This window comes from Setaria italica, chromosome II (genome assembly GCF_000263155.2).
Source record: "Setaria italica strain Yugu1 chromosome II, Setaria_italica_v2.0, whole genome shotgun sequence".
NCBI lineage: Eukaryota > Viridiplantae > Streptophyta > Magnoliopsida > Poales > Poaceae > Setaria > Setaria italica.
In genome coordinates, this window is record NC_028451.1 from 42,834,457 (window position 1) to 42,849,113 (window position 14,657).

The window sequence follows — 14,657 nt, forward strand, 5'->3', positions numbered from 1 at the left end:
CTCTCATGATGTCTTCGATGGTGTGTAGAAATTAGGTCTCATGCAAGACCTGATTTCCTTCTCTTTCTTCATTTACTCTATTGCCACATCATTTTTTATCCTAGGTGGTAACTCATTTAATTCTATGGACACCATCCTAATCATTGAGTTGGGACTGCCTTAATAACATGCGATGCAAGTACGTACGCAATGGCTACCGTTGCTTCCAGTGACTATTCTTTTTCGTACCGGCACGTTTGACTAGGGATGGTTCGGATCGGATACGCATGGAATCAAATTCGGATAGCACTATTTACCACATTCGTATTTGAATTCGAATACGAATACAAAACAAATGGTTCGAATTCGGATTCCCATTCGGATACTTGCTCTACTTGTAACATAGCATCATAACGAGTATCAACTTTATTTTGTCGATAGTTTTATAATTGATCAAAAACTGTTACAAGTAGGGAGTAAATTATGAGCATAGTACATAATAGATATCTTATTGGATAACTTATTTATTAATAAATAATTAAATATATCAAAATAAATATAAGAATAAGTAGTTTCATAAACATATATATCATTTAATAATAAAAATAACTTCATTAATACTTTAAATTTTGATTTATGCATTTACTTGTGTTATTCGGATACTTCATTAACTTCATTAATACTGTTATTTGTGTGCCACATGCTGTTACTTGCAGTTCAATTAGGTGGCGCGTCGGGATGTCGAGTTGATCTGGTGCCATCGTGCAGCTTATTGTTACGAAAAAAAATTCAAAGAAAAAGTCGTTTAAATTTGGGGCGAATATAATTGCACGTTTCGTTCATGTTGAGATAGAGATAGTTGGATTATTATGTGCACTTCTTGTCCGTCGTCATCAGCTCAGTTCAGTTGTTCCCATAATTTCCTGCTTTGGATTCTCTCTCTCTCTCTCTCTAGATTATTCTACGGAGTAGTAAATAAATCAATATCATAATGACTGATGAGGACAGAGGAACACCAGGATTTAACATTATTGGAGGTCTTATTATTCCTCAATGTGAAGGATAGACGTCGCTGGCCGGCGCGCACAGAGTTTGCCGCGAAGCAAGCGCTGACCTGGACCGCACCCTCAGTATAAAACTGGTGAGCTGCAATGGTTGGTCAACGGGCGTCGCAGCTACTGTTGCATATCCGTATTATTTGAGTATCGAAACTTGAAAAGAAAAAAAAAACAGTTCTGCAATTGGGCTGAGATTCATGCATGTTTTGTTCATTCATTCAAGTTTAGACTGAGATGTCTATTATACGCGCAACCAACAACACGAAATAATACGGGTGGCTCATATGATATTTGATCTTAATTTGGTGGCACCTCAATTGATCATTAAATTGACCACGCATCATCGCACAGCTTGTTTATTTAGTGTACAATTATTCGGGGATTGTTGTAGCAAACTGCAAACATACATTATCGGAACTCGGGGGAAAAAACATGTGGCATTTGAGGCGAGTTTCACGCGTAACTAATAAAAACATGTGGCATTCGTTGAAAAACTCATAATCTCGTACTAATAAAATATCTAACAATATTCTAAAAAAATATGGTCAAAAATAATAAATCCGAATATCACAACATGTTGTGGGATTTGATAATCTACAACAGTATATATTTGTTTTGAACGAGTGGGAATGTAGATTATAGAAGATGAAGAGGGTGTTTGGGAGGAGGGGGCTAAATTTTAGCCCCCATCACATCGAATGTTTAGACACTAATTAGGAGTATTAAACCTAGACTAATTACAAAACTAATTACACAACCCCTAGGCTAAATCGCGAGACGAATCTATTAATCCTAATTAGTCCATGATTTGACAATGTGGTGCTACAGTAACCATTCACTAATGATGGATTAATTAGGCTTAATAAATTCATCTCGCGATTTAGCCTAGGGGTTCTGCAATTAGTTTTGTAATTAGCTTATGTTTAGTCCTCCTAATTAGTATCCGAACATTCGATGAGATAGGGCTAAAGTTTAGCTCCCTCCTCCCAAACACGCCCGAAGAAGTTTCACCACTTATAGAAGTTGCTTTCCACAAGCTTGATGTGGAAACAAATCTTCATGTGTAACTAATGTTATGTTCATATGTGCGTGTTACTTTGTCATAGTGACCTCGCTGACCTTGCCCACGAGGTGCGGTCCACAGAGCACCCCAAGCTACAGCTACAGCAGCGACAGCAACCCCACCCCCCTCCCCCCAAAAAAAAGAATAGTCAGGCCCACACGACGAGGGCTGACTGGACTATTCCGAGACGTGGCTGAGATTTCCTCGGAACAGAGGCAGCACAGCAGCTAGCTGCGACCGGTGGCGATGGCGACCGGCGGCGACAGGTCGGCGGGGCGGGCACGTGCGCTCGGGACGGGGTCGCGGACCGTCGCGGCTCGGTCCGCGAAGCAGCGCGTGTAAATTTCTGGGCGACGACGCGCACGGCGCGATCCGTGGACGAGCGGGCGCTGCCTGCCATAGTGGCATGACGACATGCGGCGACAACAAGAAGGAAGCTTCTGTCGCGATCAATTTTTGGAATATGAACCTAGGCTTGTCCAACTTTGGGCAACCAAAATTCCTGTAGCAATACTGTAGCGTTTCGTTTGTATTTGTGAATTATTGTCTAAATATTGACTAATTAGGCTCAAAAGATTCGTCTCGCAAAGTACAACAAAACTGTGCAATTATTTTTTAATTTCGTCTACATTCAGTACTCCATGCATGTACCGCAAGTTTGATATGATGGAGAATCTTCTTTTTGCATAGTGCCAAAGTTGGGATTTTGGAGTGAACTAGTAGTAGAAAAAGTAGTGGCAGAGCAGTAGCTGGCGTGTGGTGAGCCAACTGGTGGGCACCTAGACTAGTCGTGTCATTGCCTCAAAGAGTCCCCAATGGCGCGTGGCCGCCTGGACCATCTACACCTGCATAGCACTTGCACAGCTTCCTCGCTCTCAGCTCGTACCATGTCTGACTCAAAAAATCTAGCACTACTAGTCTCTCGCTGCGTGATCTGGTGGCGCGTTCGCTTGCCATTGCCACGATGACGACGCATTCTGCAGCTTGCGTAACGCATGATGCTAATAATAGCCGTTCCAACAAAATTCAAAAACGGAAAGAAAATGCGTCGTGGAGTATAATGTTTCTACGGAGATTCTTGTATAACATGGTGTACATTAAACAGACAGCAATAAATTACAAACACGAGATGAGCAAAAATTTGGGAGAATCGGTAAAATTAGAACATTTGATTTTGTCTACATGGAAAAATAACATTATACAAATATATTGGATTTATACTGTACGAGATAAATAGCATTTCTCTTATGCATTCAATATTCAACATGATGACAGTGCTTGCACCTTAAGTAGTGCATGACGCTAGTTGTTCTAACAAACTCAGCATCAAAACTCAGAAAAAAGAAGGTTTCATGCACTTAAGGAGAATTTCATGTTCTATTCACATATAGATTGAGACGCTGTATTGTTTTATGTATTTTTTTAATAAAGGAAATACACACAGCCAAATTCTTACATCATCCTCAGCCTAGAAACTGAATAAAAAAAAAGAAAACAAGTACACATAGAGCATGAAAAATTCAAAAGCATAATCTATTATTGTTTTTCCATCCATTCTTGGTGAATATATTCAAAGCGACGATCTCTAGTGCTTTGCTTGTTGATCAGATAGTCTCCCTTGTGTCCTCATGGTGCAATAGAAACCAACATCGCAGCGAGTAATTGCTTTATGTATGCAATCGCCAGAACCAAATAGGTGTTAGTTATGACATTCTTCGACAGATGCAACACCATCATAGGTAAGAGGGGGAATATGGGGGAATATAGGACCTCGAGAACACAGCTCAGCCTATGAAGAGAACAAAGCAGAGAATGTCGATGCAACAGCCACGAACTAGTCGGACTTTACATTCAGCTCTGCACGTGTGTCCTGGTTAGCTTTTGCATACCCAGGATTGTAGAATCAATCACCTGTACAGAATTCACTTTCGCAGGACTCATCAACGCCACTTTATCGTATCATCATGAAATAAAAAATTTCATACAAATCCACCGCGGCCACCGTTAGAATCTTATACCCCTCATTATGCGCAGCAACCTCCGAATTTAGAAAGGAGATTGTGAATACGACACGATGTTGCACCGTATCAAGAACAATATAGATGAATCTTGTAGAAAACCCTAGATGACGGCGTTGAGGCAACAACGACAAGATAATAGGATTTTAGCGAAGCCGACCGCAAATTTTTTAAGCACAATTTCAAAAGAGTGATTGTCGCTCCCTCACAACCCTACTTGACCCTTTAGGACCCTCCGATTCTTGCCCAATACAACAATTTATTGCTATAGAACTGTCTAGCCTATCTCTCTTGAGCATTCCTAATTGCCTCTCACAAGCCTTGGATGAGACCTTAGTGTTTGTTTTTGGCTTGATTTATTCTTAGAGGCTCTACCCCCTATTTATATAGTCCTCTCCAAAGTCCTCATACATGCAAGTAGGAGTTCTGCACCTAGTAGGATTCAACGCTCAAGTCCTAATAGAGATAGAAGTCCTAATAGCACACACCTATTGAGTTCTAATCCAAGTAAAATTTGAGTCACCGTACAGCAATGTCCATCTTAACTCTAATCCTTTGAAGTCACCGTGCTCTTTCAAGAATTCGCTCCAAATGGACTTCTTTTTTATTTTTTATACTCCCACCACAGGAGTACCCCCTCCACAGGGGCTCATGCACATCACCGCGATGTGCATGTTAGTGTCCAGCTTGAGGGCCCAGACCCTCCACATGAGAGCTCTTTCGTTGTGTAGTTTGGTTAACCACACCGTCCTCTCCTACAGCCCTTCATGCCATAGGTTTGTACCGCCTTTAAGCTCCACCTACTTGCCGGTACTACGTGGTCGGTCCCACCATGTCTTCCTCCTTCCGACAGCTCGCAGCTTCACCTCTACGACTGTTATATTTTGCAACCACCTTTGCAGCCATGCACTTGACCGCAAATGAGATTTGAGTACTAGTCGTTGACGAGACGACTTCCTTTTCCTGATCACGATTTTTACCAAATCTCCTAATAATTGCACCACTTTTAAGGTTTCCTATCACTCGGTATCCCCATGAATCCAGATACCTTTCATGATTACTTGCCATTTGCAAGTAACTCACATAACTCCACCTTGAAGTGATAAGCCACAACCTTAGAGTTCTAGCGAACTCACATATATTAGATTCTTTTTCAAACCCGGGATATACCGAACTCCCGTCAGTGAGCAATGCGTTCCATTATGCATCTCCAATGTAACAGTTCCCACCTCAGTGATTGTATACTCCTTGCAATCCGCCAAGTGAATGATTCCATTCGTCAGGCGTAGACATCCTTTGTCAAACATCTCCTTCGCTGAACATATATGGAAGCAACTTTCCGAATCTAATATCCATTCATAAGTAGTATCTAGTTGACTGACAATAAGTGCATCGCTTTCATCCTCACTTGCCACTAAGCATACTTCTCTTATAGTCTTCAGATTTGGACAATCCTTTATCATGTGACCCTCTTTATTACAAAGATAGCATGTGCGTATACCCTTGCACTTGCCTTTATTCTTCCCGTGATTCTTGACTTTGCATGTTCATGCTGAAACAGTCAATGCTTGATCACCCGAGGATGAAGATTCATGTGCGGACTCCGCCTCCAGTAGATATGCAACTGTCACGTTAAAGTTGAGAGTAGTTTTCCCGATAAGAATATTCATCACCAATTGCTCCCACAATGATAGTAAGGATGAAACCAATATGACGACCTTATCATTCTCCTCAATGTTCTCATCCACACTAATTAGCTACGTGACAAGCTTATTGAAGACATTTAGATGGTCGACGAATCGTGTGCCTTCCTCCATGCGCAACCTGAATAATTGACGCTTCAACACCCACCGATTTATCAGCGACTTTGCCATATACAAGTCTTCTAAACTCTTCCATAATTTCTTCGGGTGAATTATCCTTAATTATCGAATACTTTACCTCACAGGAGAGATATAGTCGAATTGTACTAACAATGTTCCACTCCATCACCTTCCATTCTTCAGCATTTGTGCTCTCCGGTTTGTTCCCCTTAAGAGCATTAATCAACCCTTGCTGGACAAGCACATCTTCACACACTGAAATTCCCTTTGCCATCAAATTTCTCTACTTGATTCCACATCCCTGACATTGTCTTGCTTTCGTGCTTCCTAGCACTGCCGACCTTCTTACAAAATCAAATCAATCCGACCTCAGCTCTAATACCACTTGTTAAAATTTTATACCCCTCATTATGCGTAGCAGCCCCCGGATCTAGAAAGGAGAATGCGAGTATGATACGAGCTTGCACCATATCAAGAACAACGTAGATGAATCTCGTAGAAAATCCTAAATAACGTCGTTGATGTAACCACGACAAGATAATAAGATTTTGATGAAACTGACCGCAAATTCTTTAAGCACAACTCCAAAAGAGTACAAGTGATTGTCGCTCCCTCAAAACCCTAACCCTTTAGGACCCTTCGATTCTTGCCCTATACAAGAATTTAGTGCTATAGTACTATCTAACCTATCCCTCTTGAACGCTCCTAATTGCCTTTCACAAGCCTTGGATGGGGACCTTAGTATTTGCTTTGGCTTGATTTATTCCTAGAGGCTCCACCCTCCCTCTTGAACGCTCCTAATTGCCTTTCACAAGCCTTGGATGGGGATCTTAGTATTTGCTTTGACTTGATTTATTCCTAGAGGCTCCACCCTCTTGTTTATATAATCCATACATGCAAGTAGGAGTCCTACACCTAGTAGGATTCAACGTTCAAATCCTAGTAGAAATAGAAGTTCCAATATTGCACCCTATTGAGTCCTAATCCAATCCAATTAGAATTTGAGTCACCGTATAACAGCCACCATGGGGGGAGGGGGGGAGGGAGAAAAGCTAATCTACACCAAATGGCATATTATCGACAGCAGAAAAGGTGAAAAAACAGAGGTGTCATGACTTCAGTATTTGTTGCTATTCTATCTTCCATGCAGCTGTGTCATTGACACAGTGCCAATGGAGTGGCTCTGTTCGTTTTCGCTTGACTTGGTCGACTCAATCTCACGGCCACGGAGCATCAGGGTGGGCGGCCTTGGGTTCGGGAGGCTCGAGTCACTGCTCAACATGATAATTACAGTAGGGATGTCGGGACGCTCATCGGCGTGATCTTGCACGCATAGCAGCGCAATGTGGACGCATCTCAAGACTTGCCGAAGTGAGCACGATGCTCTTATCAGTGGATCGATCAGCTCCGCAGCCTTGTCTTCGTTCCATTGTCGCCATGCCTGAAAAATGGTTGGGAAGTCAGGCATCAAGCAGCAAACCAGAATGCGAGGGCGCCGCCTGTTTAGTTAGGTAAGCTCCCTCAAAATATGGTTGTAGGACAGGCATGTTCTTACGTATCCTGCGATATTCAAGGAGTCCTGATGATAGTGGAAGCTCACAGCCCTCTTTCCTGTGATGATCTCCAAGATCAGGACTCCGAAGCTGTAGACGTCGGACTTCACTGAGAAAATGCCTTCCATCGCGTATTCAGGAGACATGTAGCCACTACAAAACAAAATTCAAGTTATAATAATTATTAAGTGGCAGTGGTGTGGTTCCTGTTCTGGCCTATTGAATTGTGCATACAATGTGCCGACGACACGGTTCGTATTGAATTGGTTTTGGTCCCCGCCAAATATCCTTGCCATCCCAAAATCTGATATCTTGGGGTTCATATCTGCATCCAGGAGGATGTTGCTGGCTTTGAGATCACGGTGAACAACACGTAGCCTTGAGTCCCGGTGGAGATATAGAAGCCCTCTAGCAATGCCTTCAATTATATCAAACCGTTTACTCCAATCTAGAAGCTCTTGCTTTTCAGGATCTGTCCAAATTCCACAGTTATCACAATTCAATCAGCATATGTGTTGTGCAGAGGGGGAACTGAGATACATGGAAAGTGGAGATGATACGTACTGAACAGGAATGCATCTAGACTTTTGTTAGGCATGTACTCGTACACCAGGATCTTCTCTTCTCTCTGTATGCAGCATCCTAGTAGTCTTACAAGATTACGGTGCTGCAACTTTGCAATAAGTATGACCTCATTCTTGAATTCTTCAAGGCCTTGACCTGAATTCCTACAGAGCCTCTTCACAGCTACTTCTTCTCCCCCAGGTAATGTTCCCTACAGTGATTCATGATATTCGTTATAATTACGCCAAGTATTAATACAAAGGCCACTGTTACCTGTGGAAGTGAACATACCATATAGACAGGACCAAATCCTCCTTCTCCAAGCTTGTTGGAGTCACTAAAATTACATGTAGCAGCTTTCATGCGGTCCAGGGAATATACTTTGAGTTCATGGCTTTTTCCATCCTCCACATCATCATCAAAACGAATGGACTGTGAGATATCCAGCATTGAACTATTCTGCTGGGACCAGGTAGATGAATGCCTTGACCTCCAACTTCTGTGCACTGCATCTGCTCAAATAATGATAATTAAAATCATACACGCGGCTAAGAATTCATATTGAAACTATTTGCTCACCACCACCACCACTTTATTAGTGAGTTATTACAACAGCATTATAGCATTATAGCTAAGTTTTTATATCTGTAAGGCCTGACTGATCACATATTTAAGTATGACACTTTGCCAGGACAGCGATTGATAGTCACCACCTGAAAACTTTGTTCTAACAATAAAGATCATTATGGTCACAAAAGAAGCTTTTTCTATGCTGAATTTTGATGAACCTACGAGCGTAGGCTACGATCTATGTGACCTTGGCTAGAGGATACCTCAAATAACTGACGATGGTAATGTTTTCATGGATTCATCATGATTAATAATACTCATGAAGGAGATGGCTTGACCCAAAGCCCTAACCACTAGCTTGTTTTGGGGTTCACTAAAGCCTCTATATCTTTGGTGAAAACCAACCACCCAACATGTCTAAGCACAATGGTAGATTTATCCTTCACTACAGCATAATCATAAGTCTTGCACCCAATATTTGATTAATTTTCTACATTCAAAATATTTGTAGGTGAACAGTAGTGCGCGCCCACAGGGATTTCTCCGCACGAATGATATATAAAATGGAACCTTACCTTTAATATTTCTGCCACGCCACCACCACAGAACAAGGCAAGCTACCAAAACAACAAGAACCACGGCAGATATTATCATGGCTATGTGCCAAACTGCGTGATGTACCCCTGCTCATCAAGGACAGCAAAAACTGGCATAAACATAACATTTTACATGTGTGAAATATAGAAAGAGTAAAATACACAAGCAGTCCTTAAACTTGTCCCACGGTGTCATCTAGGTCCCTAAACTCTTAAAATGCACATCTAGGTCCCTAAACTTGTTAAGTGTGGCACTTAATCAGCACAAGCTTCCCGATGTGGCAAGCAAACACATCACCTGACATGTGGCATACACGATAGCAGTAACAACCATGAGCATGCAGTAGAGCCTGGGGACCTCCCTGGCTTCATGCTAGAGTGCCACATGTGTAATTAAGTGATACTTAACAAGATTTGGGACCTAGATGTGCATTTTAAATAGTATAGGGACCTAGATGACACCACAAGACAAGTTTAAAGACTGCCAGTGCATTTTTTTTTGGATAATATCATTACTTACGTAACTTTTTTGAAAAAGTTACTTACGTAACTCAGAAGCAGGAAGCTTCAGGTTTAGGGTATATGACCCAGTCTGCAACTCATGGATGTCAATTAGTTTGTCACCCCAGACTAGACACCCTGTTGTAGTTGTGTAAACATAGGCACCACATGAGCAGTTGTTCAGGCAGGAACTTTTGCACCCTTTCTCATCCGCCACCGTAGACATCCAATATGAGAAATCAGGCCATTTTATGTTTCCCATAGGAAGAAATCCATCTCCAGATTGGTTGACCTGGCAACCGAGAAGTGGGTTCCTCGTGCAACCTTCAGTCCAATTTCCTGCATTCCACTGGTCCCACAACTTCGGTTGAAAACCTATTGATATAAATCAAAATTTTGAAGTCAGACTGTAGCTAGCATTTAGTTTGTAAGCATGTACGGAAAAAAGGTGTCAAGATGAAAAGGCATCACCCCATGCCCGTATTAGGATTCCTAACTGAAGTTTTTTGTATTGTAAATTGTTGTGAATGATTAGGGAACAAAAATGAAAGCACATGCGTCAAGGGCCCCTTTTGAATGAACGGTATTTAGAAGGCAGGATATTGTAGCTAAATCAACTGGATGGTATATAAGAACCTTTCAATTGAGAAGGAACTAATGTTTTGATGCAGGAAATTTTAAGGAACCAATGCAATTTTTGCAGGAGTGCTACATAATTCCCATGTTCCACTTGAAGCTCTATTTTCCACACCTTCAAAGTTGGAAACTGCAAACCTATTATGGTTGCAGACCGTATCTAATATATTGTCAAAAAAAAGATATTAGTATTCTTAATTTTGTTCAAAGACAAACCTTTCAGGCAGGTGCATTGAGCCTTGCCATCTTGCCCCACGGTACATTTAGCATTTGGACCACAAGCAGCATAGTATTCGCACGCGTTTGATGGTTGTAACCAGACAGTCTCCCACTCTTGTGACGACTTTTTAACCATATAGCAGATGTCTGTGCCATTTGGCAGAACAACAAACCTCTGTAAAGATGTGTTTGTTGCAGTGTATGTGTAGTGTAGGCCTAAGTCTCGATCATTTGACAGTGTCCACCCACTCAGATAGAGTGGCCTCCATGGAATGCCAATAAAGTTCACCCCAGTCCATTGTCCTGATCTGTTAAAAGGATTTAAATCAAGTTATGCTATATCATGAAAAGATAGCTCAACCATTTTCTAAGCAGGACAATCAATAATCTTGTGAAACAATATACAAGTAGTACACTGCTATTAGAAGCTGTTTTCTGTACTGGGCAAGTTCCAACTCATTTCCCTTCCCAGCTTCTGTTAGCTTGTGATGTTTATTTCCTGGGTACTTATCGTCAATGGCAGCTATTCATTTCAATATCAATCAGGCTATTCAACACACAGGTATTGGGACTCAGAGAGTCAAGTGCAAGGTATAATGTGGAAAATTTGCTCTTTCAGATTCATCCAGATGCCCTCCAATAACATGTAAAAACAACAATATTTCCAATCTATTGAGCTTCAGCTACAGTATAACAAAGGTACAATCCTGAACAAAAGTGGGGGAGGAGGTTGCAAATTCATGGCTCTATCCAGAAAAGTGGTTAAACGTTTAGGAATGACTTCTAATCAATCGTGACTGACTGGCCAGTCCTCATTAGCCATGAACTGCAAGTGAAAGGTAACATTTCTCCGAAGAAAAATATACTTATTTCATTGTTTGCAATTGAGTTTGTGGGTTTCTAAAATACCACCACATCTAGACGCTCATCAAGGTAGCACTGCTTCTTTTAGGTTTTTGCACAGCCTGGTTTGAACAAGTTGGTAAACGCTGGCACAGATTTGTGTGGCACCAATGAAAGTATCAAATTTGCTTTGGTAATTCAGGGATTCTGATATTTTCCAAAGGCAAATTGAAGTTTTCCTCCTCCGAACGGCTAGTTTCAGTCCTCTCCATCCAACTATAATTAAACAAAGTTACAAAAGCAATGTTTGGTATCACACATTTTTTTTTTAAAAAAAAAGAGGAATTGTCTCTGGCCTTTGCAACTGCACACATCCATTTGGTATCACACATGAAAGGGAGATGCTCGTCTGCTTTTTTTTTTTTAATAATGGACGGATATGTTGCAGTGGATGTAGAGGCCAGGATATGAACTATTCTATCATACAAATAAATGAAAGATGCTCGAAATTCCCTACCACCAACTAGGAATAGCCGACAGCTGAAGGTTCCTTCCCTCAGACTGAAGCAACTAGCACGGGATTAGCAGCAAAAGTCCAAGCAAACTAGGCTACCTGAATTTGAACAAATTGCCTAAACAAAGATCTAGGGTTGCTCATTTTTCCTATCAACACCGAGCATGAACCGCAACGACAGATATATCCACCTCAATTCAAAAGTTCCAGAGTCAGATGGTGAAACGACACAACTACCAACAGCTAGTACCGTACTACCCATTACCCAAATCAAATTTAGCATACTCCAAGGAGCCCCAGTATAGGCAGTAAAGCAAGCGAGAAGCGGACCTCCAGTAGATGTCATTGCCGTCTCTCCAGATGTATGCCTGGCCGGAGCCGTTCGGGTCGAGGCCGAGCGCGTAGCGCCCCGGCGCGGGGTCCGTCTCGCTGGCCCACGACGTGAACAGCATCCGCTCATTGCCGGCCCTCCCGGGCGGCCCCGGCGCCTGCACGGCGATCTGCATCCCGGACAGGATGGTGTCCGTCGGGTGCCAGAAGCTGTCCCACAGCGGCCCGTCGTCGCTGCGCACCTGGAGGCTGCCGGAGTCCTGGATGGTGGCGTAGTATCCCCCGCGCGGCGCGGCGCGCGAGGTGTTGGAGGACCAGAGCAGCCGCGGCGCGGCCGTCCCGTTCACCGCCGCCGCCCCGTCGAGGACCTGGAGCTCGCCGGCGTCCGTGAGCGCGAGCGACGGCGCCCCCGAGACGGCCGGCGCGGCGCGGTTGGCGACCCAGACGACGGTCCGCGGCGTGATGCCGCGGTACCAGACGCCGAGGTAGAGGCGGGAGGGCTGCTTGGGGTCCGGCGGGAAGAAGCCCACCTCGAACACCCTATCCGGCAAGGACACCAGCGTCGCCGACCCCGACAGCGACGCCCCCTGCCGCAGCGTGTCCGTCGTCGTCTGCGCCTGCGCCGCCGCGCAGCAAAGCCACGCGAGCAGCAGGACGAGGAGCCGAGGAGAGGAGGAGGCCATGGAGGAGAAACGGAACACTCCTCCTCCGCCCCCCATCTCTCGATGTTGCCCCTATTGGCAGGCCACCCTGAGCACCAACCACTCCACTCTATGAGAGAGAGAAAGTGAGCGAGGAGAGAGAAAGACTGTGCCTTTAATGGTGAGAGAGAGGAGAAGTGCGTGGTGGATTTGTTTACTCGGAGCGTGTCGCTGCAGGTGGGAGTGAGAGTGAATTAAATAATTAATTAGTAGTGTGGTTAAGCATGTGGCTTTGCTTTCGGTTTAGCTTAAGTGCGTGGCGTGGCAGTGAGTGAGGGAGAGAGCGGCCACCGCGGAAAGGGCGGCCCGGAGCTCGAGCTCGATCGCGGCGTCGGCCGGCGAGTGGGCCCGGCGCGTCGGTTGATGCGGACTTGTACTGCGGTAGTAGGAAACTAGGAATAGAATGGGGTTCGATTGAAGATTCGGAGACCTATTTGCCGACTGTGGTCGTGCACTGTTGCATTCAATGGCACGAAAGATGAGAAGAACGATGGGGCCTAGCGTCCTCGCTCTTTCACATTTAGGGTGCTTTTGGCCGGATTTCGACTCCGACTTCATGGACGGCTTCTGCTGAAGTCCTGCCAAATGGCAAGGTAGTAAACGGCTTCGCCGCTAGAGCTCCCCAAATGTCGCTAACTGGAGGACCCCACCCTTTGTCTTGTCCTTGGGGGGACCCCGCAGGCCGAGCGAGGCAGCACCACGAACGGGCGGAGTGAGGTACTGGTCATCGGCGAGCTCAAGGGCGCGGGGTGGTGGCGGCCAGCGGCGGCTACTGGTGGGTGCTGAGGCGATGTGGAGGCAGCCGGTGGCGGGCGTTGGGGCGCGCGGTGGAGGCGGCCGAGGCGAGCGTTGGAGCGTGGGGTGGAGGCGGGCGCTTAGGCGAGCGTTGGGGCGCGGGGGTGGAGGACTGGAGGAGAGGTGCAACAGATAAGGAAGAAAGAGAACGCAGGAGGAAAGAGAGAGAAAAGGAAAAGAAATGGGAAGAGAAGGGGGAAAAATAAAAGACATAAAGAACAAGGGCATCATAGACGTTTTATCATTTTTATCCATGTTACACAGCTAGGAGAAATCGTTTTGCCAAATGTTTTTCCATCCAGACAAGCTGAAGCTAAAAAAAGCTGCTTCACCGAAGAAGCCACAACTCCAGCCCTGCCAAACAAACCCTTAGAGGATGACCAATATTTGGCGCGTGCAAAATGTACCACCTTAACTATTTTGTAGGGACCATCTTGTGAGTTGTGATGGATATTGGGGCTGTATGGACGTCCGCCACCGCTCGCCACGCCAAACTGTGGCGACGCCACAAAAATAGATGTTGCTTGGTTGACAATGAACTGATGGCAGCCACAGCGATTCCCGTTCATTTTACCGCCACACTGCTGATTTTGGACGCCATCTTCGGCGGCGCCACATCTTCAGCTTGGCGGACTATGGCCGATATCCAAATAGCCTCGTTATTCAGTTCCATGAACTTTGAAAATCTATATTTCGGTTCTTTAAACTTATAAATGTGTCATCTAGGTTCAAAGTTCCTAAAATACCCCTACAATTGTTGATGTGGCGTGTCAATATGGAGATCTGATATTAACAAATCAAAACTTTAGAGGCATTTTCGACACTTTAGGCCTAAATAAGACATATAAGTTTATGGACTTTTATTTGTATAGTTTTTGAAGTTCGTGGATGTAA

General features: G+C 44.1%; 1 protein-coding gene across 1 annotated transcript; it reads right to left on the minus strand.

The window, feature by feature from the left end:
- Positions 1 to 6,773: 6,773 nt before the first annotated feature.
- LOC101765749 (G-type lectin S-receptor-like serine/threonine-protein kinase B120) lies at positions 6,774 to 13,061 on the minus strand. The gene is made up of 9 exons (XM_004957907.4): positions 12,268 to 13,061; positions 10,578 to 10,888; positions 9,771 to 10,100; positions 9,204 to 9,311; positions 8,350 to 8,570; positions 8,059 to 8,269; positions 7,729 to 7,966; positions 7,497 to 7,647; positions 6,774 to 7,382 (listed from the first exon to the last, which is right to left on the minus strand). Exons 1-9 carry the CDS (start codon positions 12,984 to 12,986, stop codon positions 7,077 to 7,079), a joined length of 2,595 nt encoding a protein of 864 aa, XP_004957964.1. The 5' UTR covers positions 12,987 to 13,061; the 3' UTR covers positions 6,774 to 7,076.
- Between the last annotated feature and the right edge of the window lie 1,596 nt (positions 13,062 to 14,657).